Here is a 24,720-nt window from a genome sequence, read left to right as displayed (position 1 = left end):
TCATCAGTCAAAATCCAAAATGAAAGCTCATATAATACAGGGGAATGACTCTGTTTAATCCTACAGCCCTTTCAGGACACTCCAAAGTCCTATCCCCAGATGAAGTTGGGGGGGAAAAAAAATCCCCTGTAATTATGATTCCCTGGAAAGGCTTTCCAGATTTTTTAAATTACAGGAAAATGAATTTAGAACATAAGTAGATACCTACATATCATCTGAATCATTAGATCTACACCCAATTTTTAAAAAAGTAAACCAATAAGCAGGACAGGGCATTACAGGAAACTATGTACTATGGATTTTTAGTATAAAATTTTATTTTATACTATAAAATTATAATACTTTCTCTGTCAAACCTTCTGAGAGGTTATAATTGCATTTGGCTGCTTCAGGCTTGTCAGAGAGCCTTCCTTCTTAACAGTCGCAACCTAAAAGGAGTAACTGTCAAGGAGCGACCCAGCTGAAATCAAACAACAAAAACGGGAACTGTAATCCGCCTGAAATGGGAGGAGGGAAAGGAAGGGAGACTCCTGTATTCATCCGTCAATATTAATGTCCTTTGTTGTTCACCTTTACACAGAACAGGGAGCGCTACCCTGCTCCTTTTCCTCCTAACACCCGTGTCAGGGTAGTCTTTCCTAAAAGCTGTCTCGTTGCCTCGAAGACCCAGGCTTTCGGAGTCTCTCTCCCCATTAACACTCCACAGCTGTCCTCCAGCACCACCCCCACCATGGGCAGAGAGGGTGGTCAGAAGTAAAAACATTGCTGAAATACCCGTTCCCCTCCAAAGACCAAAGAGCAGAGCGGCGCAGATGTTGAAATTTACCAATTCCCCCCGCCTCTCCGAGCGCACACACACACACCGGGTAACCCGGGATGGGAGGGAGGAGGAAGGCTCGGGCCGGACAGTCAGAGCGGCTCTTCTGAGGACGGTGCCACATTCCGCACTCCGGGAATGTGGAAGGCACAGGGAAGGTTCTGCGCCTCCCTTCTGTTTTGGGGATGTTCTCTCTCCGCGACTGTTGTTGTCTCCCTCTCCACCCTGGGAAGTCGTTGCAGCCCTTGCCATCTTTAAGGTAAAGGAGAAAGAGGGAGAGGAAAGCCGTCCGTCCTCCTTTTCCAACTTGACACACACACGCCCGGTAGCCACTCCAAACTCCGCAGGCAGAGCCCACAGCAGGCGGGCTGGCCGCGCGCTCCCCGGAGCCGTCCCGGCGCTCCCTCGGGGAGCCCGTGCCGAGAGCTCCCATCCGGCGTTGAGGGGCGAGACCCCGACGCGCACCCCTGTGCCAGGAGGTGGCTGAGCAAAGCCCCGGACCCGCAGCGCGATGCCAGAATTAGGCATTTGCAGCCGGGCTGAGCGAGAGGGGCACAGGGGCAAGGACGCGAAATTCGCACTCGCTCGGACTAGGACCAAAGCAGAATAAAAGTTCGCCCCGCGGAGACTCACCCACGCCGTATTTCTCGTGCTCCGTAGGTATCCACATGGCTAAACAGGGGTGCGGGGTCTTCAGGCTTTGTAATCCCCGCGCCCCTTCTCCGGCTCACGACAAAGCACAGCTCCCGAGCAGTGGCTGCAGCGCTGGAGCCCCGCGGCTCCGCGCGGGCTGCGGTCTCTGGGCAGGGTCTGCGCTGAAGGCTCCCGAGGCTAACGTTGACACCGCACGGCCGAGGCTGCGCCGCCCGCCGCTCTCCCGGCGGCGGCTGCTCACAGTCCTCCGACGCGCTCCCGGGAACCCGGAGGCGCAGTCATTGTTCTGATTCACTGAACTAAGCGAACACGCCGGGGCACTCTCCGGCGCACCCCCGCCCGTCAGCGCCTCTTCTAGCCCTCCCTGCCTAGCGCCCCGCAGCACGCTGGGAACTGTAGTTCTGCAACAGCTCCATCCCGGAAGGAGGCGGGAGTTAGCGGCTAGGGGCGGGGATACGTCCCGCTCGCCACATTCTATTGGCCCAGATCGTGACGGCGCGGAGTGGGCGTGGAGGAAAAGTCGCGTCAGTGGGGAATTCGTTTCCAACCGCGTTTCCATTGGTCCCGCGCCTGTTCTGCGGCCCTCTTTTTTTTTTTTTTTTCCTCAGCCGCGTAATGGCTGCTCCCAAGACCCAGGGGGCTGCTACCCAAGGGGAGGACAGGGATGGCAACTGTGGTGGAGCCGGCGGTGTCAGTTATGAGGGTGAGTACGGTGCCTCTGAGGTGCAAATGGTTTTTTGTCTTCGTTTCTCTCCGACCTGGAATACAGCTGACTGCTGGACGGACCTCAGCTCTAAGGCCACTTGAGCGCGAGGGGGCCACGGGTGGAGCCCCGCGGGACACGATGGGGTGGGAGGAGGCTACTTGCTGGAGACTGTCTGGGAGGGAAGCAAAAATGGGATGAAATGGCCTTATCCGCAGCCAGGGAAGTTCCCTGGGTTCTGTCCTACGTGTGGAGTTCCCTCCTTTACTCTCGCTGCCTAGTGGGCGTGGGTCAACGTTTGCTCGTGTGTGATTGTAACTCTGGAGTTAGCTGTCCTCTTTCCTCGCCAGTACTCTACCCTTGCCTCGGTTTGCTTGATTTGGCCTAGGGAGATAGGTTTTATTTGGGTTCGGGCGGATTTCCATTTGCAGACTGGTTGGTCACTGCTCTTTACAGATCTTTCTCAGTTGTTGGCTGGAGCAGCCTCTGAAGGGAAAGTCTGTATGGCTCTCACAGCTTCTTCCCCTGTCAACTGCCCCGGGCGTTCTCCAGGATTGAACGTCGAGCCTGGGAGATCTTCCCAAACTCTGGGTCCTTAGAGCAGTAGGAAAGGAAATGGTAATTTGTAGTCATGGCTTCAGAGAAAGTCATCGCAGCTAACTTTGGCTTTGCTTGCCTTTCAGGTTGTCTTCTGACCTAGTATAGAGAGCAAAAATCAAACTTTGAAAGCTGCCAAGGAGGTTATCTTTAGAATCCCTAGCTTCTTTCTTTTGTTGTTGTTCTATTCATCTATCATCTATCCAACTATCAATGAATCCTATCCAACTCTTTGCATCCCCATAGACTGCAGCATTCCTGGGTTTCCGTCTTTGACTGTTTCCCTGAGTTTGCTCAAACACATGTCCATTGAGTCAGTTATGCCATCCAACCATCTCATACTCTGTCGCCCACTTCTCCTCATGTCCTTGTTCTTTCCCAGCATTAGGGGCTTTTCCAGTGGGTCAACTCTTCGCATCAGGTGGTCAAAGTATTGGAACTTCAGCATCAGTCCTTCCAATGAATATTTTGGGTTGATTTCTTTTAGGATTGACTGGTTTGTTCTTCTTGCAGTCCAAGGGACTCTTAAGGGTCTTCTCCAGTTCCACAGTTTTAAAGTATCAATTCTTTAACCCTCAGCCTTCTTTATGGTCGAACTCTCACATCCATGCATGACTACTGGAAAAACCATAGACAGCCCTTTGTCAGTAAAGTGATGTAAAGTGTCAGTAAAATAAAGTAAAATGTTTCTGCTTTTTAATACACGGTCTGGTTTGTCATAGCTGTATCCTTACAGTCTGTGTATCACCAACCTTACCCCCTTCTTTTTTTGTCTGATACATAATTTAACACAGCTAGTTGTCTTTTTCCTTTTGATTTCTGTTTTGTTTGGCCACACCGTGCAGCTTGCAGGGACTTAGTTCCTTGACCAGGGACCCAGACTAGGCCTCCTGCAGTGGAAACCCTGCCCTCTGCAGAGTCTTATCCACTGACTGCCAGGGAGGTCTGTTGATGTTTTTTCTGTGAGGTCAGTTTATTTCTCTTCCTAGTTTCTTGCCTTGTCACACCAAAAACTTGAGAGTGATAGACTAAAGGGTACAGAATAACAGACAAGTTACAGTTCAGTTTGGCTCAGGCAGACAGATCTTTTATTAGACAGACAGACACTCCTAAAACATGGGAGCAGACTAACTCCAAAGGAGTTCTCCTCTTCCTTCCTGTTGATCCTGTTCGGTGTCCCACTTTCATACTTCCAGTCTCTCCCTTTTGCCTATGGTGTGTGCAGAGTAGAACTTGTACCCACCACCAGTCAAGGAAAGGGAATGCAAATGGGCATATACTCAAGGCTGATTGACAGTTGTAACATATGCAGGATATGTTGTTTGTGTCCTCTCATAATTCAGCCTGTTATAATTAGATGTAGAATGTTCATGAGCCTTACTGGGCTCCTAAGTGCCTAAGGTTGCTTGGAGAAGCCCCTTGATTATTTTGTATCCACTCACTGTGTCCCTAGGGCACATGTGCAAGAGTTGAAAAGTCTCTGGTTATTTTGTAGCATATCTGTGAGCTCTCCTGGGTGTGTCTGGGATGGAATTTAGAGATCAGCTTGCATCCCTTTCAGCCAGGCCTCCCTTGCTGCTCATGTCTAACTTCCTAACATAACAAATGTGGTTTGAGGCTTAAATGTGGTTCTTCATCCTTGTCACTGGTGTTTTTTTTGTTGTTGTTGTTAATTTCTTGCTTTTTTTGTGCTTTCATGGTTAAATTGACATTTAGTCTTAAATTTTTGTCTTAGCAGAGTTGGTGCTACTTATTCCCACTTCAGTGAAACCCCTAGTTCTGAAATTATTTCAGTACCTCTTTGTAGAAATTTTTAGTAAGCTCCATTCTTAAATATTGTGTTATATTCATACTCTAAACAGTTCATTTTGGGATATGCCATATAGTCAACTCTTATCTTATGGTAACATACTAAAAGTTTTCCACATTCTCAAAGTTCCAAAAGGCTACCTGTTTAACATTTGAAGGTGGAATCTTTGGTAAATTTATCCCACAAAGTAACTCATAAAAAAGAAAATTGGGTGTGCCTTTCAAAAGCATTGTGTGACTTTTAAATACATTAGTCATTTTAAAATTGTAAAACTTTTAATCACCAAGAGTTCAAACCATTCAGAGATGTGTAAGGTAAAAAAATCAAAGTTCCTGCACCTCACACAGTCTCAGTCCCAAAGTAACAGTTCTTGGGGGTTGGGTAAGTATTCTTTTCAATAAATTTTATGTATGACACACGTCTGTATGGTTTTTATTTCTTTTGAATAAAAAAGGATCATTCAGTGTAAGCTTAAAGACCTGCCACCTTCTTTCTTCCAGTGTTCTATTATAGACATTCTTCCATGTCAGTACATCTGCTGCTTCATTGTTTTTAAGAACTGTGCCCATAGTATTCCATGATATGAATGTACCATATGTTAACCATTCCTCTGTTAATGAACATGTAAGTGTAGCTTTAGTTTTTCACTAATGTAGAGAACAGCTCTACATACATATCCTTGTCCACCGGGTGTATATTTCTTGAGAAATTAGATCAAAGGTGACACATGTTTATAATTGTGATAGATGTCAGATTTTCCCCTTCAATGGGGAGTAGACATTCCCACCAATAATAATATGAGTATCCTTTCCTCCAGATCCTTACAAAACTGGGATTACCATCATTAATTCAGGATAAATGTTCAGATGACTATTAGAGTGAGTTGAGTATCTGATGGAAAGCGTAATTTTAGATTCCAGTTTATTTTCAATGAAAGTATTGAACAGTGAATTTGCTGTCTGTACCAGAAAAAAATTCCTCACCCTGACTCAGAACTGCCCAGTAGTCTCAGTAATGGTTGGTTTTTAGGACATAAGGTAAAGTTGTCGTTAAGAATTCCTTTGATAACCCATGTTTCGTGTGACTTTATCCACATTCTTTTCCAAGTCTATAAAGTGTGATACAAATTTTGGGTGAAACTACAGATGTTAAAGGTATACATATTTTTTGCTAAGCAGCCAGTTCAGTTATCAATTATGTCTTTCCCTGTAAAAATCTTTAATTTCTTAAAAACTGTCTCTTTTAAGAGGTTTCCCTCTAATTCTAATTAAAATGTCAGTCTGTGTGTTTAATATTCTGGGACCGAAGGAACTATGGAGTCTTTTTATAGAAACCCTCCCAACTGTGCAAGATTTCTGCTGGAATGAGTCACTTTGTGGTGTGCAGGCAGGTATGACACCTTCCCTGAGGTCTGTGTGCTAGACTCCATCTTCCTTCAGGGAATCCTCTGATCAGACACACACCACCTTCCAAACATTCAAACAGTGACTAGGACTTCATATTTTTCCCTAAAACTGGGAACAGATAATAAATAGACTCAACACTTCTCACATTTGGGGAGGTTACTGGGGAAGTTTTTCTGATGGAGGTGATTTCTTCTGACAGTTAATCTGTGCTTCCGTATTGTAGCATTCTGATAGAGTCAACTTTTTTCCCTACAAATGCATGCCCAGTAGATGATGATAAGGATAATGCTTCTTTGGACTTACAATGCATATCCCCCATGCTCCAGACTCTGCTTTTGGGACCAAAACCATGTCTTTTGTTTTTGTCTGCTTGACCCTGTTCTTGTCCTCTTGTCAGTGTTTAATAAATGTTTGACCCAAACTGAATTCTAGCCTGGATGATTGCAAAACCTTCATATTGATCTTACTGACTCTTGATTTTGCTGTTCGTAATCCACCTTCCAAAACTCAAATGTATTCATGGATCTTCACTTCACATCTTCAGTGTAACTCTAATGCATTGCATTTAAGGTTCTTAATCGACTTTTCCAGCCTCATCGTCAGACACCCTGCTTCCCTTCCCAGATCTCCATTATCACACTTAACGTAATAGGTTTTAGTTATTTGTTGGCAATTTTGTCTACATCAGTAGACTGTGAGCTTCTTGAGGGTAAGAGGTGTCTTCTTTTATGTTTATACATCCAGTGCTTATCAGAGCTGTGTGTAGTTAACATTCTATAGCAATTTGATGGTTAGAATCTGTTTGAAATTTATCCAAAGTACTTAAAATGACTGCTGTTTTAAGCAGAGGAAATGAAGTAGAATAAAAAACTCAGTAGATGCTGTGTGCTTGTGAAAGTTATGCATATCAATTGGAAAATGTAGAATATCATCATGAAGTCTCAACTTGGTTAGAGATAATCACAGTTAGCATTTTAGCATAGTTTTTCAGTCTTTTTTTAAGTGAACGGTTAGTTTTTAGATAATGATTAAATTTTTGAAAGAATACTTCAGACCTGTCCTTTATAACCTTGCACTCATAACTGAGTAAACTGCTGCATAGACCTTGAAATCTGTCTTCCATTATCTATGTGGCTGTTACCCAGTTTTCCAGAGGTTGTCATCTTTCAGAATTAAGGCTTAAGTCCAGTCTCATATATTTGACATGACAGTGGAAGGAGGACTAGAGCCTGTCTTGGAAAAACTGTATTTAAATTTCAATTCTGACATTTAGCAGCTATGTGTGGTAGATTTATTGCACATTTGCTACATTTATGAAAACATAGCTGTAATACCTACCTTGCAGAGTTTGTGATTATTTCATTGAATTTTATATTTATGAAAGACTGACATACTTCCTTTTATAAAGTTAGAAATCAGTAAATATCAGTTGAATTAAGTATAAAAATATGCCTAATTGAATTGTAAAACTGCCTACTCTGCTTCACTTAGAAGTAGTCCAAATTATGGTGTAACCAAGGGGAAGCTTAGGAATGTAGTGGTGATAACTGCTTAGGCTGCCCATGCATTCCTAGGGCTTGTCAGAGTGTCTGTTGGTGCTCTGTACTGGTATTGCAACTATGTGCTCTGAAGGCCGTTTGTATTATCTTTATACCCTTTCTCAGCTCTGCCCAGTGCAGCCCCCTCATACCCAGCTCCCAGCTCTTCACACATACACCACCCACATTTAGACTCATGGGCAAGAAGCTCAAACAACCTTCCATACTCAGATGGCCTGGAAAGTACAGGCCAGAGGGTGTGAAGGAAGAAAAAGAATTATAGCTGCTGGGTTTGATGTCAGGTTCTGAAGGGGCCTTCTTTAGAACATCCTTCGTTTTCCTTTAAAATGTACATGAGACCCAACTTGTAGGATATTAAGAGGAGATATTATAATGATGATGCTGATAGTAGCTAACATTTGTTGAGCAATCATTGTGCCAAGTACTGTTTCAAATGCTTTTGGAGATCTTACTTTGTGTCACAGCATCCCTGGGATAGATATTCATATTATCCCCTTTTTATTTACAAAGGAGGAAACTGGTGCAAAGAGCGGCTGGCACAAGGTCACACAGTAAATGAAAGAGAACTTTTAGTCCAATTACTATTAGAAAGATGTCTCACAGTAACTAAAGTCCATTGGATGAGGTCTGAAACAGACTTTCCTGAAACATAAATTTGTTCTAAAGCTTATGTTACTATAGAAAGGCAACATAGTATGAGAAAAGAGATCAGGCCAACTTAGCATCAAACCCTGGTTACTTAACCAGCCACAGGCAAGTTAAACAACCTCTGATCTTCAGTTTCTCACCTATTAACAATGGGAGCTAATCATGTCTGTCTTGCTGGAATATTAAAACAGTGAAATGATGGGTATAATTCCTGGTCTTCAATAAATGGTGACTTTTATTTCCGCCATAGGTTCAGGAATACGTCCAACATGTGTGCCAGTGGTGGTACAGGTGCTGGTTTTGAGTGTCTCTTGTTCATTTTATGACCAGGTTTCTATTAAGGGATTTGGTCAGTCCTTGTAGTATCAGACACTGAGTTAATCTACACTTCTTAGTATACTGACATAGATATTCCATTCATGGAGAAGAATAGCTCCAGTCTCCACAACACAAACGCATATACAACCCCATCTTGAAACACTGAACATGATATTGACCAGACTGATAATAAAAATCATATTAATACTTTCCTGATGCTCATCACCGTTTGATACCTGAAAACTCTTTTCTCTCCAGTTGGACAGATGAGCTGAAGGAAAAGTCTTTCCCTAAAAGGACTTTCTGCCAGGGATCAAAGAGTTCATTTAAAAGGGAAGTGAGCAGAGGTAAAGAGGATCAGTTACTGTAATGCTAAAAACTATAAAATAAAACTGATTCTGTGAAAAATAAAATAGAAAAATAAAAATCATACTTTCTTCTATACATAAATTCATGAGCATTTAATAAGAAGTGTATCTAAACTGTCCTTCCAGTCATTGAATCTTTAAATATCTCTATTAACTGTTCATGGGGAACTTTGTCACAAACTGGGGTTCAGTTTTGCTGTGATTTATTTAACAAATTTATGAGACCTAATGGATTGTCATTTCACTGACAGTGCCTTGAAGAATTGCCATCTCTCGCTGAAACAAGTGTGTTGTATTGACTTCTTTGACCCAAAGGTGAGCAGGGCAGCTTTTTCCAGAAGTGATGGATTCGACTTATCAGTCTTCTGCCTTTCTTTACATCTCAGCCAATGGTCTTTGTGACCAGTGTCATTTATTTGTAAAATAGCCAACTGGAGTTGGGTGCTGTCTTCAGGAACCAAGTAAAATTTCTAGTATTAAACAGGACTTAATTTTAAACCTTTGCTTCATCAAGGGTGCAGAGGGACATTAGGGGGGATTCAATAATAAATGGTAGAATATTTTAAGTATTAATAATATAATCTAATATGGGATAATTTGGGGCTTTCTTTATGTGTAATATATTTAAATTAATACATTGAGTAAAAATACGTGGAAGGAAAACCTGGATTAAGAGTTAGAAATCTGCACTTTGATCCTGAATTTGCTGCTTTGTCACAGTGTGAACTTGGGGGGTAAAAATTGCTTAACCTCTCTGAGCCTCAATCTCATAAAAATGCTGCAGGTTAATTACCTTACTGATATTTTGGAAGGTTGAGTGAGGCATTATATGTGAAAGCACTCTGTAAGCTTTGATATACTGTGAAGATAGATATGAATAATGTTGATGAAGGTATATCACAAGAGGCAATTGTGAGTCTTTGGAATTAGACAACCTGGATTCCAAAGTAGCTGTGAGTTAAAACCTGTGTGACCTTTAACAAGTCATATGACCTCCCTGTTATCATCACAACTGCTGCCACTACTGTGGCAGTCTGGAGGTAGAACTTTAAAAGGATTACAGGCTAATTAGCATTAGAGTTTGAATCAAGATACACCCCTGATTTTATAATAATCCCTTTGAGGACGGGACTGTCACATGTAGCTTTGGATCACCTCGTCTTCTGGGACAGTGCTGTGCTGTGATGGCATTTGCTGTTGAATGGGTTGTGACTGTCAGTCAGCTCCATGTTGGGTGCTGTATGGGGCACAAATGAGGAAGAACCCCTGGCCTTGTCCTTGAGGATGTTTCAGTGCAGTCCGTGGGGCTCCACATTCGTATTTTACCGGAGCTAATTGGAAAGTCCTTTCTGTTTCCATATTGTACTCTGGGAAGAATTGGAAACATTTGAATCTGCAATTTGTATTCATTGACTGAGGAGCTGACCAGAATAAAGCTTTTAAGCGTGGTTATTTTTAAAAGAAAGGAAATGCATGCTCCATCTCCTGGTTTCCCTAACACTGTCCTTATTTCGTGTTTTTTTTTTTTCTAAACTGAAAGATGAACCCTCCCCCAAGTAATTACTGAGGCCCTGCCTTTAACAATTTTTTTAGTGGTTTTATTCAAAACTTTGATTTGTTTTTTAAGAGAAGGACTTCAGAATTGTAATTGTGGTTATTTATTTAACACAGTCTTTCTGTTATGTAACAAGCTGCTATTCACCAGTAATAGCCAATTAGAAAAGAAAATAATCTTGTACCACAAATCGTAATTACCATTATAAAGCAATTAATAGCAGGAACTGTTGTTGAACAGTAACATAACATCAATCAAGCTATCTTTGCTAAAGCACCATACAACTAATTTTCACAAATGGAGGAGGGAAGAGGAAAGTGAAAAAGAGTCTGAAAGCTTATTGGAATTGCTTACATACTAGTTGATGGATGATTTTTGAAAGCTTTATAAACATGCATCCTCATGAGGGAAAGTAATGCTGTAATCTACTGGGACTTTTGAGTTATTTTTCCAACATCAGTGATCATAGACTATATTGTTTGGTGGCGCGTTCACAAGGAGTCAAAAGATCTGGGTTTTAATCCCTCTTTTGCTTCTGACTGGCTCTGTGGTTTTAGAGAAGTTATTTGTACTCATATTTAAGATTTTCTGGTATGCAAATGGGGGAATTCTTTATGTTAGCATTCTTTCAACTGATCATCTGTACATCCACAAAAGAAAGAGAAGACAGACTTAACATCTAGGGAGTCTAATTATACATTAATTCTAGAGTCTGTGTAGAAAGAATATATATATATATATATATATATATATATATATATATATATGGATTTTCCCTTGGGAATTAGATACACATTAGTTGCACATGTTAATGTCACTAATCGAGTGTATCAAGTTAGAAAATTGGTGCAGAGCCACAGGCAACAGACAACTTCTAGAGTTTCTTAATCCAAGAGATTACGGATAGATCATCATGACGTTTCATCTTACCCCATCCCTTCTCCTTTCCATATTTTAATAAATGATGCAAATCTGAAAGGGCTTTGATAGAACTGAGAATTAGTTCATTCAAAAAACTGTATTAAGCATCTACTGTGTGCAAGCTTCTGTATTTTAGATGCTGTAGAATACAAAGATGGAAATAAGATAAGTCTTGCAGTCCAGGGTTTTATGGCCTAATAGGAAAGATAATGAGGTATAAGTACCTATATTACAAAGTAGAAAGTGTTAAGGACCATCAGAGTGATCAGAATAGAGTTGAGCAAGAAAGAGATGGTACCCAGCAAGTGGTGCTGGGCCTTGAAGTTGAGTAGGATTTGGACATGCAGAAATAAGGCAAAGCATCCTAGGCTTAGGCAAAGGGAGGGAACAGTGAAAACCTAAAGGCATAGGCATCAGGTCACAACTCATCTCATTTTGCCCCGAGAAAATGTTAGGTAGATAGAACAATGAAAAGAGTTTTGAACAGTTTGAGGCAGATGATGTGATTTCAAATGTTAGATCCTGACTCAGCAGACTTGAGGAAAGGAAATGATAAGATCAAACTTTAATCAGATAATAATATACTGAAGAGGGAAAGTTGAGTCAGGAGGCATCGGTATGTGCCAGAGAAAGAGATACTGAAGACTCAAGGGTGTGTATTCAGTCGTGTCTGGCTCTTTGCGACCCCATGGACAATAATCTGCCAGGCTCCTCTGTCCGTGGAATTTTCCAGACAAGGATACTGAAATGGGTTGCCATTACTAGACTTTAATTATATGCTGTCTTTAATAAAGTCAGGTGATCCATCAGTCCTGTAAGGAAATTCCTGAGATTTGAAAGACATTCCAGGACAAAGCAGGTTGTGTATGGAGATTCTTTCTTTTATAGGTTGGGGGTTGCTTGGGCTCTGTCATCAGGAAGCCCCTGAGAGCGTAGGCAAGAACTCCATAATGATGACAAAACAGGCATCAGAGCACAGACAGGTAGAAAGTCTGGTGTCTGGTAGTGTTAAAGAAAACCAGAGCTGGACAGTAAAGGAGTAAAAAAATAGATTTTATTCAGCAACTATTGGAATGGAAGGGAAGAGACCACAATACAGAACTGGACTCAATTCTTAGTTTAAGGAAAGGTAGGGATTTTTAGATAAGGAACAGGTTGGGTAGGTTAGGTGATAGAAAATTCCTGATAGGAAACATTAGGGACATTCTGGTGTAATGGACCAAAGGGTCCATGTGCCTGTGGTGCAGAAAGCCAAACTCTTAACAGCAGGAGTTTGCAGCAAAGTCAGAATTTATCGCCGGCTGGGCTCCAAGCAGGAGAAACAAGCCTCACAAACGCTCCAACTTGGTCTTGGAGTTAGGGGTTTTTTAAAGGGGAAGGAAGAAAGAAGCTGGTTGTGACATTTATTAATCGTAGTTTGGGGAGTTAGGATGTCTCTGGTTTACAATTCTCAGGCCAGGTGATCCATGCCTCGGGGGTCTATTAGCTCATCTTGCCCTGGAGAAAGAACCCGAGTTTGTATTTTAATGATAATATCAACAACGGCAATTTTAGTCACCTGACTCTGGTTGTTTAGTGTTCAGTTAGCACAGGATTGAGGTCAGAGGGGACACGAAAGGGAATAAATTTTCAGATAGGTAGTCATAAACTCAGCAGGGCAACTACATTTTAGGAGGACACAGTTTCACAGGTTATACAGACTCAACAAGACTCTTGCCACAGGTCTGCCATGGTAGTAAGGTATCACCTGGAGGATAGTAGAGACAGAGGAACCCCATCAGAGATGGAGAATGGGGGGTTCTTTCCAGACTGACTTACCAGGATTCTTGCTAAAACCTGTCTATGCAGGTCTAGCATGGCCTGATCAAGAAAAAGATTCAGAGGAACCTGACTATAAAGTTTGGTCAAGGAGAGTCTTTGTCAGTAACAAGAACACACTCACAAGAAAACTGGACTTGAGAGACAGGATTCAAGTCAGTTAAAAAGCCTTAGGGAAACAGGTTTACAGGGACATTTATTCTGGCTGAGGTATGAAATCAGACAGTTTACAGAGTCAGGACAGCAGGTTGAAGGCTCAGTTACTAAAAAAGATATACAAGTTGAGGCTTCGTTCTGAGAAATGAGTCACATGCCCAGTGACTAGCATTCCAGACCCAGATGGAGATGAAGCCAACAAGACTGACTTGGTTTAGAGCCGCTGGCTCAAGGTGGTCCCTGCTGGGGCAGAGCCAGACTGCTGCTGTAGGGCCCCTGCCACGCGGACTGGCTGTGCCGCAGGGCCCCAGCTCCAGGCAGCTCATTACAGTTGCCCATCTGGCCACTGAACTCCTAACCCTGCGCTCATTAATCGTGAATAATCAGCCAGTTGTAATATAATTCTCAAGTATAAGGTGATAATAGCCTTTCTTTTTCATGACCCCTGGACTACGTGGGTATTTGATGCCACAGAGAAAGATTCCTGTCTTGGGTCTTTTTCCTTTTGAAACATCTTAGTTTTTCTTGACAAAACAGATAGTTTTTTTTGACAAAACAGATGAAAATTCAGTGTTAATTGTTTCCCACTTGTTAATAAGGTATTTTTAAGTATCACTTGTTATCATTGTTTCCATAAATAGGGCACAGTTTGGTTTTACTTTCATTTAATGAAACTCAGAGTACATCCAACCATATAGATTTACATGTTCTTAGAGTCTAAATGAATTTAAAAATGAATTAAACCTGTAAGTAATGGACAGAAAAGAACTTGATTTCTTTGACATCATACTTTTGAGATACATTCATAGAAAATTGTGTTCTTGTTTTTGTTCATCTGTGTGATGGAAGTAGGTAGGGCTGATGTGAATTTAGTATGCTATTTATGTTTTTAGGGACAGTATTTCAGGACTCCATTGATTTCTAAGGTGGAAAAAGTATTTTAACCAAAGAGACTTTCAGGTGCAAATACTGAGTTAAATAGAATGTCAAAGCATTCTTACTTCAGGACTTTTTAGCATACAAATTTTTGTGGCTGTTAAAGAGATAAATGTTACATTACAGTTTCCCAAATATTTAACTGCACTATCTTTTTCTCAAATAGCACCTATTAACATTTAATGAGACCCTAGTGTTCCATGGAATTTCATTTGGCAAATGCTTATCAGGGTCATCTCCTCCATAAACTGATCATATTTATTAAGAGCTTAGACACCCTCAGTAGTTCCATCTGTAAACATCTTCAAGAAGAGATTGTTCTCCCTATTTCTATAATAATAGCTATAACCATTGTTGTTCATTTTATAGCTTTCTTGTTTTACTTCAAGCCCTTAGTGGGGAAGGAATAAGTGTAGAGTGCTAAACACAGGGTAAAAACGGTAAATACAGCTATTTGTTCTATCTCAGAGAGATGTGACATCCTCTAAGGAGCATTCCTCCCCACCCTCCCCGTGCCCCACTCCGCCCCCCTCCCATATTCAGAAAGTCAAAATTCTTTTGAAAACGTTCCACGAAGCATTGAAATAAATATTTGTATAAACAAAACCTACCCACTTTAGCACAATATGAGAACTCTTCAAATTTTCTTTTGTTTATTTTAGTGTCCTGCTCTTAGTATATTTGAACTGAGATTTGAATATTGAGCGATATAAAAGGAAATTGTTCCTAAGTAACCAATCTCTGATCTACTGTTCCAGAGCACTCAAGCCTATGCTTCTTATTAAACCAGGTAACCATAGCTATTTAATGCATTATTTAAGGTTATAAAATTTTAATTTACATTCTCCTATCAAGTTTCATCGACTTCAAGAATGTAGGTTAGTTGCAGTTTTTTTCATTGCCTGTGTTTGGCATCATTGTCAGAAATGTCAGAGTTTCTGAATTACTGTTTATAAATGAAATGATGAATCCAGACATCTCTTTGATGTAAAAATCCACAACTAGTGTGATGCAGAGGAATTTTTTATTGAAAGTTTTTTTTTTTTTTTAACAATTTAGAAGTGATTCATGGGGCCATTGTTATTCACTTCTAGTTAGCAGTATTCAGAGCCAGCTGGCAAGTCTCCATTTCTTCAGGATTCTCACTATTAAACTAAATGTGGTTTCAAAGTAAACTGATTTAGGCAAGCAGTGTATAAGTGAAACAATTGGATTGCGCTTTTGTCACCTTTTCTAAAAATCACGTTTGCTGGCCTTTTTGATAGTATATTAATCAGATTCTGAATTCACCTTATTTATAGATATCAAAAATTATTAGAATGTTATCAATGTTTGCTGATCCTTGGACCCTTCTGTGAAATGCACACATACTTGTGTAAACTCAAACACATTTTCATATACTTATGGGCAACATTTTTTATGTTATATCCTTCATAAGTTATACTTCATAAATATTATAATCCTCATTATAAATATATACCTCCTCCGTTTCTCTTTCTGGGCTAGTCATACTCATTTTTCAAATCTTAGCTTAAGTGTCACTTTTTATGTGAAGCTTTTCTTGAACCATAGTATGAATTAGCTACACACTTCTTTGTAGCTTTAATCATATTACACTTCATAATTATCTAGGAGAATCCCATTACCTGCTTGTAGAGAGAAAAGTTTTAATGCTAATAGTTCCATTGATATATATTATGTTCATTCTCAAAGGCTGCGTGTAACAGATTATACAAACAGGGTGATTTAAAGCAGCAGAAATTGATTCTGTCTCAGTTCTGAAGGCCAGAGGCAGAAATCAAAATGTCAGCAGTGTCACTCTGCCTCTTCTCTAGAGGAGAAGCCCTTCCTTGCCTCTCTCAGCTCCTGATGGCACGGGGCGTTCCTCGGCTTGTGGCAGCATAGCTGTAGTGCCTGCCTCCGTCTTTAGCCTGTTGGAGAGGTCGGGTGGGCTTCACGAGGTGAGACTTAGGCAGTGGTCTTTGCCGGGTGCGGTGGGTCTTCTTAACAGTGGAAGCCACATGAGAAAAGGCCAGGAGAACCCACACCCCGGCATGTCAGCAGAGCCTGAGATGACGTGGTAGAGGGGGAGGCAAGGCTAGACGGGGCATGATGGCTGTATTAAAAAGGAGTTGGCGGGCCTTGTAAAAATAACCTGGATTAGCTCCTACATGGTGAGGAGTGCTTTATGGGTGAGAAATATGAAGCAGGTTTGCTGGAGAGGAACAGCCTTGCAACAGTTCTGATGTAAAGATGAATACAGACTTCAGAGGCTCTTGTGAGAATAGCACAGTCCTCATGTAGTCCAAACTGGGTGCCAAGCTAAACGTGCTTGTGCATGCTCAGTTGTGTCCTGCTCATTGTGACCCCCATGGACTGTAGCCCTCCAGGCTGCTCTATCCTTGGGATTTCTCAGGCCAGAATATTGGAGTGGGTTGCCATGTCCTTCTCCAGGATATCTTCCCTATCCAAGGATTGACCCTGCATCTCCTACAGGGGCGGGTGGATTCTTTACCCCTGAGCCACCAAGTAAGTCTCTCTAAAGCATCATATAACCTTCCGGCTCACAAACCAGCTATAATGTCTCTGTGCCAATAGGAAAAATCCCAAAATGAAAGAGTATTTTTATTCAGGACTCCTCATTGCCTGGCCCTGCTAATTTAATCTGCTGCTTCTCAACCATGGGGATAGCTGTGAGTTTTCTTTTTCTACCTTGTTTGTAACCACATTTCAGGTGTGAGTCCCACATTAGATGATTAAGGGGCACAAATGGAAGAGTAAAGCCTGCTCATGAAGCGCTCACTAGACTGTCATATGGAAATTTGCGCTTTTAAATTTTATTTTCTAGATGAAAGTATACTTTTGAAGTTGTGTTTTTATTATCTCTATGAAATTTTTGTTTTCTCAGAAAATTTGATATATTTTCCATAATTAAAAATGACCATATACCCCTGAAATTTTTGCTTTGATCCATGTCAAGTTTTGTCAGGTACTCCTAATTAAGCTCCAGATTTTTTGCAGACTGTCTAAGAATTTTCAACCAAGACCTCACATCATTTGGGAGAGAAGATGATTATATATCTTTAAAATTGTGCCTATTGTATTTATGTAAAAAAGAATGTTGATGTGTTAATTGGAGTGAAGTTTAGTCTGATTAACCCAAATGGGGAAATGCTGCTTTGTTGCTGTAAGTTTTCTCTTATTGAAAACTTACATACATATCTAATACAAATCCTTAACTCTGTTTTAGCACAGCTGATAAGTCCAAAGTCATCCTTTCAGAGGTATTTAGTCTTCCACTGTAATACTTCTTTTTAGTGATAAGCTGCATTTTGTATGTGTGTATGTATGAGAGAGCAGTCCAGTTACTTCTGAAGTGTCTAATGAATGCCATCTGATCCTAAAGACAGACTGCGATTTTTCATATTGCTTCCATCTCCACATTCTCCTGTTTTTCCATTTTGATAATTTATTGTTGTAAGAGATTACTTCATTGCCCATAAATGTCCTTTACTGTTTTTCTTTAACATGAATGACATCTTTTTTCATTTCTGAAGTAAGGAAGCATCAGCATGGTACTGTTTTATATCGTGTACTAGGAACAAGTCACCTGTAAGACTTTACTAATTAAAAGAATCTTTTGGTTGATCAGTGTATGGCTTATCTTATGTATTCCTTCTTAAAATCAGTTGCATTTGCTTGAAGTCGGTAATTTGTGGGAGAGGAGTCTAATCTACTATTTCAGAAAAGCAGACAAGATAGTAGTTTCCATTTCATTGGGATAGAAGATTGATATCAATTTAAAATATTCTATTTTCTCTAGTTCTCTTAATGAAAATGGAGTAGTATCCAGGGACTGCCACCCCCTTCACCTAAAAAAGGATTTTTTCCCCTTTAACTACAGTGTTTTCAAAGCCTTTGTCCCATAAATGTAGTATACTAAAGACTAGATAGACTATTTTAAAAGTGAATAATGAGATCTGGGGAATCAAGATAGAGATTTCAAGTCAACATAATTGGAATTAAAGTCTCAGGGGAAGACAACATGAATTGCAGGAAAAAGGAACAAGGTATCAACTAGACAATAGAAGAAACTTTGTGAAATCAAATAGGATGTGTTCATTTAGAGAATAAGAACAAAGCATCCTGTCTGGAGGAGAAGGCAATGGCACCCCACTCCAGTACTCTTGCCTGGAAAATCCCATGGATGGAGGAGCCTGGTAGGCTGCGGTCCATGGGGTCGCTAAGAGTCAGACACGACTGAGCGACTTCACTTTCACTTTTCACTTTCATGCATTGGAGAAGGAAATGGCAACCCACTCCAGTGTTCTTGCCTGGAGAATCCCACACTCCAGTGTTCTTGCCTGGAGAATCCCACGGGAGAGCCTGGTGGGCTGCCGTCTCTGGGGTTGCACCGAGTCGGACACGACTGAAGTGACTTAGCAGCAGCAGCATCCTGTCTGGAATAGTTTGTAGATTAACACTTAAATTCATGCAGGACGATGTTCTGAATTTTCAGGTGTTCCTCTGCAGCACCTACTTTGAGTTGATTTGCCTTCTTTGAATTAATTTGAAAGCCAGATTACAAATAAAGTGCTGAGAATTGAGCCCACTTCTCTGTAAGTGTAGACATACGTGTGCATAAATAATCCACAGCTAGTTGATGATAGTCTAGGCATTGTAAGGGATGGGTAAGAGTTGAAACTGGTTGCTGTCTGGCATGTCCTCTCCTCAAGATCCCCTTGAGTCCTGAATCTGAGTAATAATTTAATAGCAGTTTTGTTGTTAGAGAGGTTGTGTATCATATGCTTTATGCAGTGTCCAAAGCAAGAGTCTAGTGATGCATTTCTTACCCCATTAACCTCATGACACTGAATTTTAGTCTGTAGCCATTGGAGTACCATGTAATCTTGAGAGTGATGGCGGGTGGTTCCAAAGCCTAAGGTTACTTCAATAGTTCCCTTCCATTATCTCTGCATATTTTGAGAAATTTTGTCATCTTCTTACCAATCTAATCTTAACTCGTAGTCTCTCTGCCTAGAATCTCTTTTCCCTAACATTCTACTTTATGTTGTTTAGTCACTAAGTTGTGTCTGACTCTTTTGCAACCCTATGGACTACAGCCCGCCAAGCTCCTCTGTCCATGGGATTTTCCAGGCAAAAATACTGGAGTAGGTTGACGTTCTTCCTCCAAGGGATCTTCCCAACCCTGGAGTCAAACCCCTACTTATTCCTCAGACCAGTTTAGATAGCACCTTCACCTTTTCAATGAAATGTTCCTGTTGACTGCCTGCCACCACACAAAAGGTAACCCAGCGTTTTCTCTTCTTAGTGTTTTATTTCTATCATCAGTTTCTGGTTTCAGCTCCCATTTTGGGATTGTGACTTCAATACACTCTGCTCCTGTATTTTATGTTCAGATGCTCAGTCAGTGATATCAGAATTACATCTGACCTAACACTGGCCACTTGGATGGGATTAGAAATGTGTCTCCTGTATGTCCAGATCTGAAGCTGAGGCACCATTGGATTTGTCTTCTTTCTCCTGCCTTTTAGCTATTGGAAGCTACTGTCCTTGCAGACCCAGAACACTGAGTGTCCTCCACAGTCCTCCCCATGTTGTTAGCAGGTCATATTTTCTGGAACATTATTCCATGCTTGATCTCATTTTATCACTTCAGCTACATTTAGAAGATAAGCAAGTTACTGAGCAAAAATTGCAAGTCACACAACTAGCTTTTAGCAAGCAGTGCTGTCATTGGAACCCCCAAATCTATTTACTCTTAGTGCATTACCATTATACCAAAACATATTCTCTCATGTTATCATTTTACTTATCTCCATTTGAATGGATAGCATTTTTAGGTAATTTCTGTGTATAGTACAAAGAAGTGACCCAGCTTTTTCCTTTTGCATGTGGACATCCAGGTGTTCCAGCACCATTTGTTGAAAAGACAGTTGTTTCCCCAACTGAATTATCTTGGCATCCTTGTCAAAAATCAGTTGATTATAAATTCTGAGGATAAATTTATGAACTCTCAGTTCTCTTCCATTGACCTGTATTGATCTTTTTTTATGCCAGTACCACCCTGTCTTAATTACTGTAGCCTTTTAGAAAGTTTTGAAATCAGTTAAGTGTGAGACACTCAACTTTGTTTTTCTGTTTCAAGATTTTTTTTTTTTAACTTACCTGCTGATTTTTTAGCATTTGAGATCAAAAACGAAAGACAGATACCAGCAGTAGTAACCCTTTGTTTTGCCATAACTCTTCTTAATGGGCTATTTGCAGGTTCTGTTCTTTAATTACACTAGACCCAGGTAGTACTTTGGGGCAGATGGTGTCTGAGCCTTTCTGGGCTTTAGTTTCTTCTGGTTAGAGATTGAGTCCATTAGACAGTCTTCCATGCCCCTGCTAGTGTTTCAAAATGTAGGGTCAATAATTTCTTATTTCCTTCTGTAGTGAATAGGTAAAGAAAATATAGATGAGAAAGAGGATTTCCAGGGAGTCAGTATTAATGGAGCACCCAGGTTATACAATTGAAGTAAGTAAATATTAGAATGAAAAGCTTAAATGGTTGTGAGTGCTTTGGTAAATAGCTTAAGTTTTATTGATCCTTAAAATTCTACATTATCTTTTCACTAACAATCACTCACTTTCTATGTTTGAAATTAAACACAGTCTAATAGTTTAAACTATAACCCAAATGACATTTTTAGAAACATTTATAAAAGGAGGTCTGTCTGTGCAAATAAGATATAGTTCCTGTGACAGTGAATGCATTATTAAACCTGATTAAAACATATATTTGTATTTCTTTGTCACCCATATTTCTAATAACAGGCATTCTTCTAGACTCAGTGTAACGTATTGAGGTTTGAAGTCGTTTTTTCTGTTGTAATTTTAGATCATTATATACCTCTCTTCATCAGATCGGTATATTCTGCTACAGGTGACTTTAACTTCTTTAGAATTAAAACAGAAACCTTATTAGATATGAATTTTTAAATAAAGAGAGGTACACAGAATAAAAAAAAGGATAGATACATTTTCTTTAACCAGGTGGTTTTTAAAAGTAAATATTAAATATTCTGTAATATATCTTTTTGATAAAATACCTGACAATGTCTATGTTTATGAAGTCAGTTAGATGCCTAATTGTATTAACTATCTAGATTAAAATTTATGGTCTTGTGATCAGTTGATATGTTTCTTAAAACATTAATTTACATTTTCTCCATGCATTAAATGTAACTTTTATAATTTAGTAGTTTAAGGCCTAATATAGAATTATTTGTGTGATTAGAAAAAATTTTCAAAAGGCAGTTATAACCAGTTGAAGTATAATGAAGTGTAATGTGTTGTACACACTGCTAATCTAAGAAAAGAAGCACAAATTCTGTTATTTTATTTCACTTTGAATACCTGGTTACTGGCAACAAGAGCTCAGATTATGTCCGTTGAACATTTATTTTTGTTTACAATATTCAAAAAAATTATTTTTCTCATACATGTTCTTTTTAACTAACTTTCTGTTCAGGAACTTAACTCCTCTTCTTGGCTTTCTGATGGGTTTGTGACTACTCTTCTACCAGTCATTTTTCCTCATAGTTTCTTCAGGTCCTCATTTTCTCTTTTCAGTTGTCCTTTCACCTCCACCCTAAGCCACTTACAGTGGTTAACCCATACATTGCTTTGGGATCCACAGCTTTGAGGGCTAGTGCAGCTGGGTGAAGGTGAGAAAGACTGTGAGCTAAAGCTTCAAGCCACCCTTTTCACACAGGTTGAAAGTGAAAGAAGGAAAAGAAGGAAGAGCAGGCAGAGGAAAGGAGTGAAGAACTTGGGCTCTTTGTGGTTGTGACCTCTTAGACCTTGCCCTGATGTTCTTTCCACACCATTCCAAGGGAGATGCTTCGTTCACAGTTAGTTTGCTATGGTTGCCATAATACAGTACCACCAACTGGATACCTTAAACAGGAGAAATTTGTCATCTCAAAGTTGTGGAAGGTTCTAGGACCCACAACAGATTTCCCAACCTGGGGATCCAGCAAAGGGACTGAGAACCCACAAGGAATTTAACTTTGGAGGGCACACACGAAACCTTGTGCACACCAGGAGCTGGGAGAAAGGAGCAATGTCCCCACAAGAGACTGAGCCAGACTTGCCTGTGACTGCCCAAGAGTCTCCAGCGGAGGTGTGGGTCGACAGTGGCCTGCTGTGGGGTCAGGGGCTCTAAATACAAAAGTGCGGGCATCAGTCCTTTTGAAGGAGGTCGCCATTACTGTCATTACACCTACCATAGTTTAGCCTCAGGCCAAACAACAGGAAGGGAACACAGCCACGCCCATCAACAGAAAATTGGATTAAAGATTTACTGAGCATGGCCCCGCCCTCCACCCAGCCCCCACCCCCGCCCCCACCTCAGATATAGACCAGATTCCCCCACAGTAACTCTCTCCCATCAGGAAACTTCCATAATTCTCTTATCCTTCTCCATCAGAGGGCAGACGGAATGAAAACCACAATCACAGAAAAGGAACCAAACTGATCACATGAATCACAGCCTTGTGTAATTCAATGAAACTATGAGCCATGCCCTGTAGGGCCACCCAAGACAGACGGGTCATGGTGGAGAGTTCTGACAAAACGTGGTCCACTGGAGAAGGGAATGGCAAACCTCTTCAGTGTCCTTTCTTTCAGAACCCCATGAACAATGTGAAAAGGCAAAATGATATGGCACTAAAAGATGAACTCCCCAGGTCGGTAGGTGCATAATATGCTATGGGAGAAGAGTAGAGAAGTAACTCCAGAAGGAATAAAGAGACGGAGCCAAAGCAAAAACAGCACTCAGTGGTGGATGTGACTGGTGATGGAAGTAAAGTGCCGAGCTGTAAAGAACAATAATGCATAGGTACCTGGAATGTTAAGTCCACTAATCAAGGCAAATTGGAAGTGGTCAATCAGATGGCAAGAGGGAACGTTGACATTTTAGGAAGCAGTGAACTAAAATGGACAGGAATGGGCACATTTAATTCAGATGACCATTTTATCTACTACTGTGGGCAAGGATCCCTTAAAAGAAATGGAGTAGCCCATCATAGTGAACAAAAGAGTCCGAAATGCAGTACTTGGGCACAGTCTCAAGAATGACATAATGATCTCTGTTCATTTCCTAGGTAAACCATTCAGTATCACAGTAATCCAAGTCTATGCCCCAACCACTAGTGCCAAAGAAGCTGAAGTTGAGTGGTTCTATGATGACCTACACGACCTTCTGTAACTAACACCAAAAAAAGATGTCCTTCTCATCATAGGGGACAGGAACACATAAGTAGGAAGTCAAGAGATACCTGGAATAACAGGCAACTTTGGCCTTGGAGTACAAAATGAAGCAGAGCAAAGGTTAACAGAGTTTGCCAAGAGAATGCACTGGTCATAGCAAACACCCTCTTCTAACAATACAGTAGACGACTCTACACATGGATGTCACCAGATGGTCAATACTGAAATCAGATTGATTATATTCTTTGCAGACAAAGATGGAGAAGCTCTACAAGGTCAGCAAAAACAAGACCGGGAGCTGACTGTGGCTCAAATTATGAACTCCTTAATACCAAATTCAGACTAAAATTTAAGAAAGTAGGGAAAACCACTAGACCATTCACATGTGACCTAAATCAAATCCCTTACGATTATACAGTAGAAGTGAGAAATAGATTCAGTGGGTTATATCTGATAGACAGAGTGCCTGAAGAACTATAGATGGAGGTTTCTGACGTGGCACAGGAGGCAGGGATCAAGACCATCCCCAAGAAAAAGAAATGCAACAAGGCAAAATGGTTGTCTGAAGAGGCCTTACAAATAGTTGAGAAAAGAAGAGAAGCAAAAGGCAAAGGAGAAAAGGAAAGATATACCCATCTGAATGCAGAGTTCCAAAGAATAGCAAGGAGAGATAAGAAAGCCTTCCTCACTGATCAAAGAAATAGAGGAAAAACAATAGAATGGGAAAGACTAGAGATCTCTTCAAGAAAAGTACAGGTACCAAGGGAACATTTCATGCAAAGATGGGCACAATAAAGGACAGAAATGGTAATGACCTAACAGAAGCAGAAGATATTAAGAAGAGGTGGCAAGAATACACAGAAGAACTACACAAAAAAGATCTTCATGACCCAGATAATCACCTAGAGCCAGACATACTGGAATGTGAAGTCAAGTGGGCCTTAGGAAGCATCACTATGAACAAAGCTAGTGGAGGTGATGGAATTCCAGTTGAGCTATTTCAAATCCTAAATGATAATGCTGTGAAAGTGCTGCACTCAATATGCCAGCAAATTTGGAAAACTGACCAGTAGCCACAGGACTGGGGAAGGTCAGTTTTCATTCCAATCCCAAAGGAAGGCAATGCCAAAGAATGCTCAAATTGCCGCACAGTTGCACTCATCTCACACGCTAGC

The 24,720-nt window shown here is 40.7% G+C and overlaps 2 protein-coding genes across 5 annotated transcripts in view; one reads left to right on the top strand and one right to left on the bottom strand.

Moving 5' to 3' along the window:
- DOCK4 (dedicator of cytokinesis 4) overlaps nt 1-1,824 on the bottom strand; it is a 473,136-nt gene extending 471,312 nt beyond the window's left edge. For 2 of the 3 annotated variants that reach the window (XM_043872326.1, XM_043872327.1), the window contains exon 1: nt 1,451-1,823. In XM_043872326.1, the coding sequence (XP_043728261.1) occupies nt 1,451-1,487 (37 nt within the window). In that variant the 5' untranslated portion in view covers nt 1,488-1,823. Of the gene's footprint in view, nt 1-1,450 lie in introns of all 3 variants that reach the window. The other variant, XM_043872328.1, reaches the window with a different exon arrangement.
- A 203-nt stretch (nt 1,825-2,027) lies between these two features.
- ZNF277 (zinc finger protein 277) overlaps nt 2,028-24,720 on the top strand; it is a 135,431-nt gene continuing 112,738 nt past the window's right edge. Inside the window, exon 1 of one of the 2 annotated variants that reach the window (XM_043872236.1) lies at nt 2,028-2,174. In XM_043872236.1, coding sequence (XP_043728171.1) covers nt 2,087-2,174 — 88 coding nt within the window. In that variant the 5' untranslated portion in view covers nt 2,028-2,086. Of the gene's footprint in view, nt 2,175-9,143; nt 9,196-24,720 lie in introns of those variants that run through there. The other variant, XM_043872237.1, reaches the window with a different exon arrangement.

The sequence above is a fragment of the Cervus elaphus genome, chromosome 18 (assembly GCF_910594005.1).
Source record: "Cervus elaphus chromosome 18, mCerEla1.1, whole genome shotgun sequence".
NCBI lineage: Eukaryota > Metazoa > Chordata > Mammalia > Artiodactyla > Cervidae > Cervus > Cervus elaphus.
This window is presented reverse-complemented; position numbering and strand designations above follow the sequence as displayed.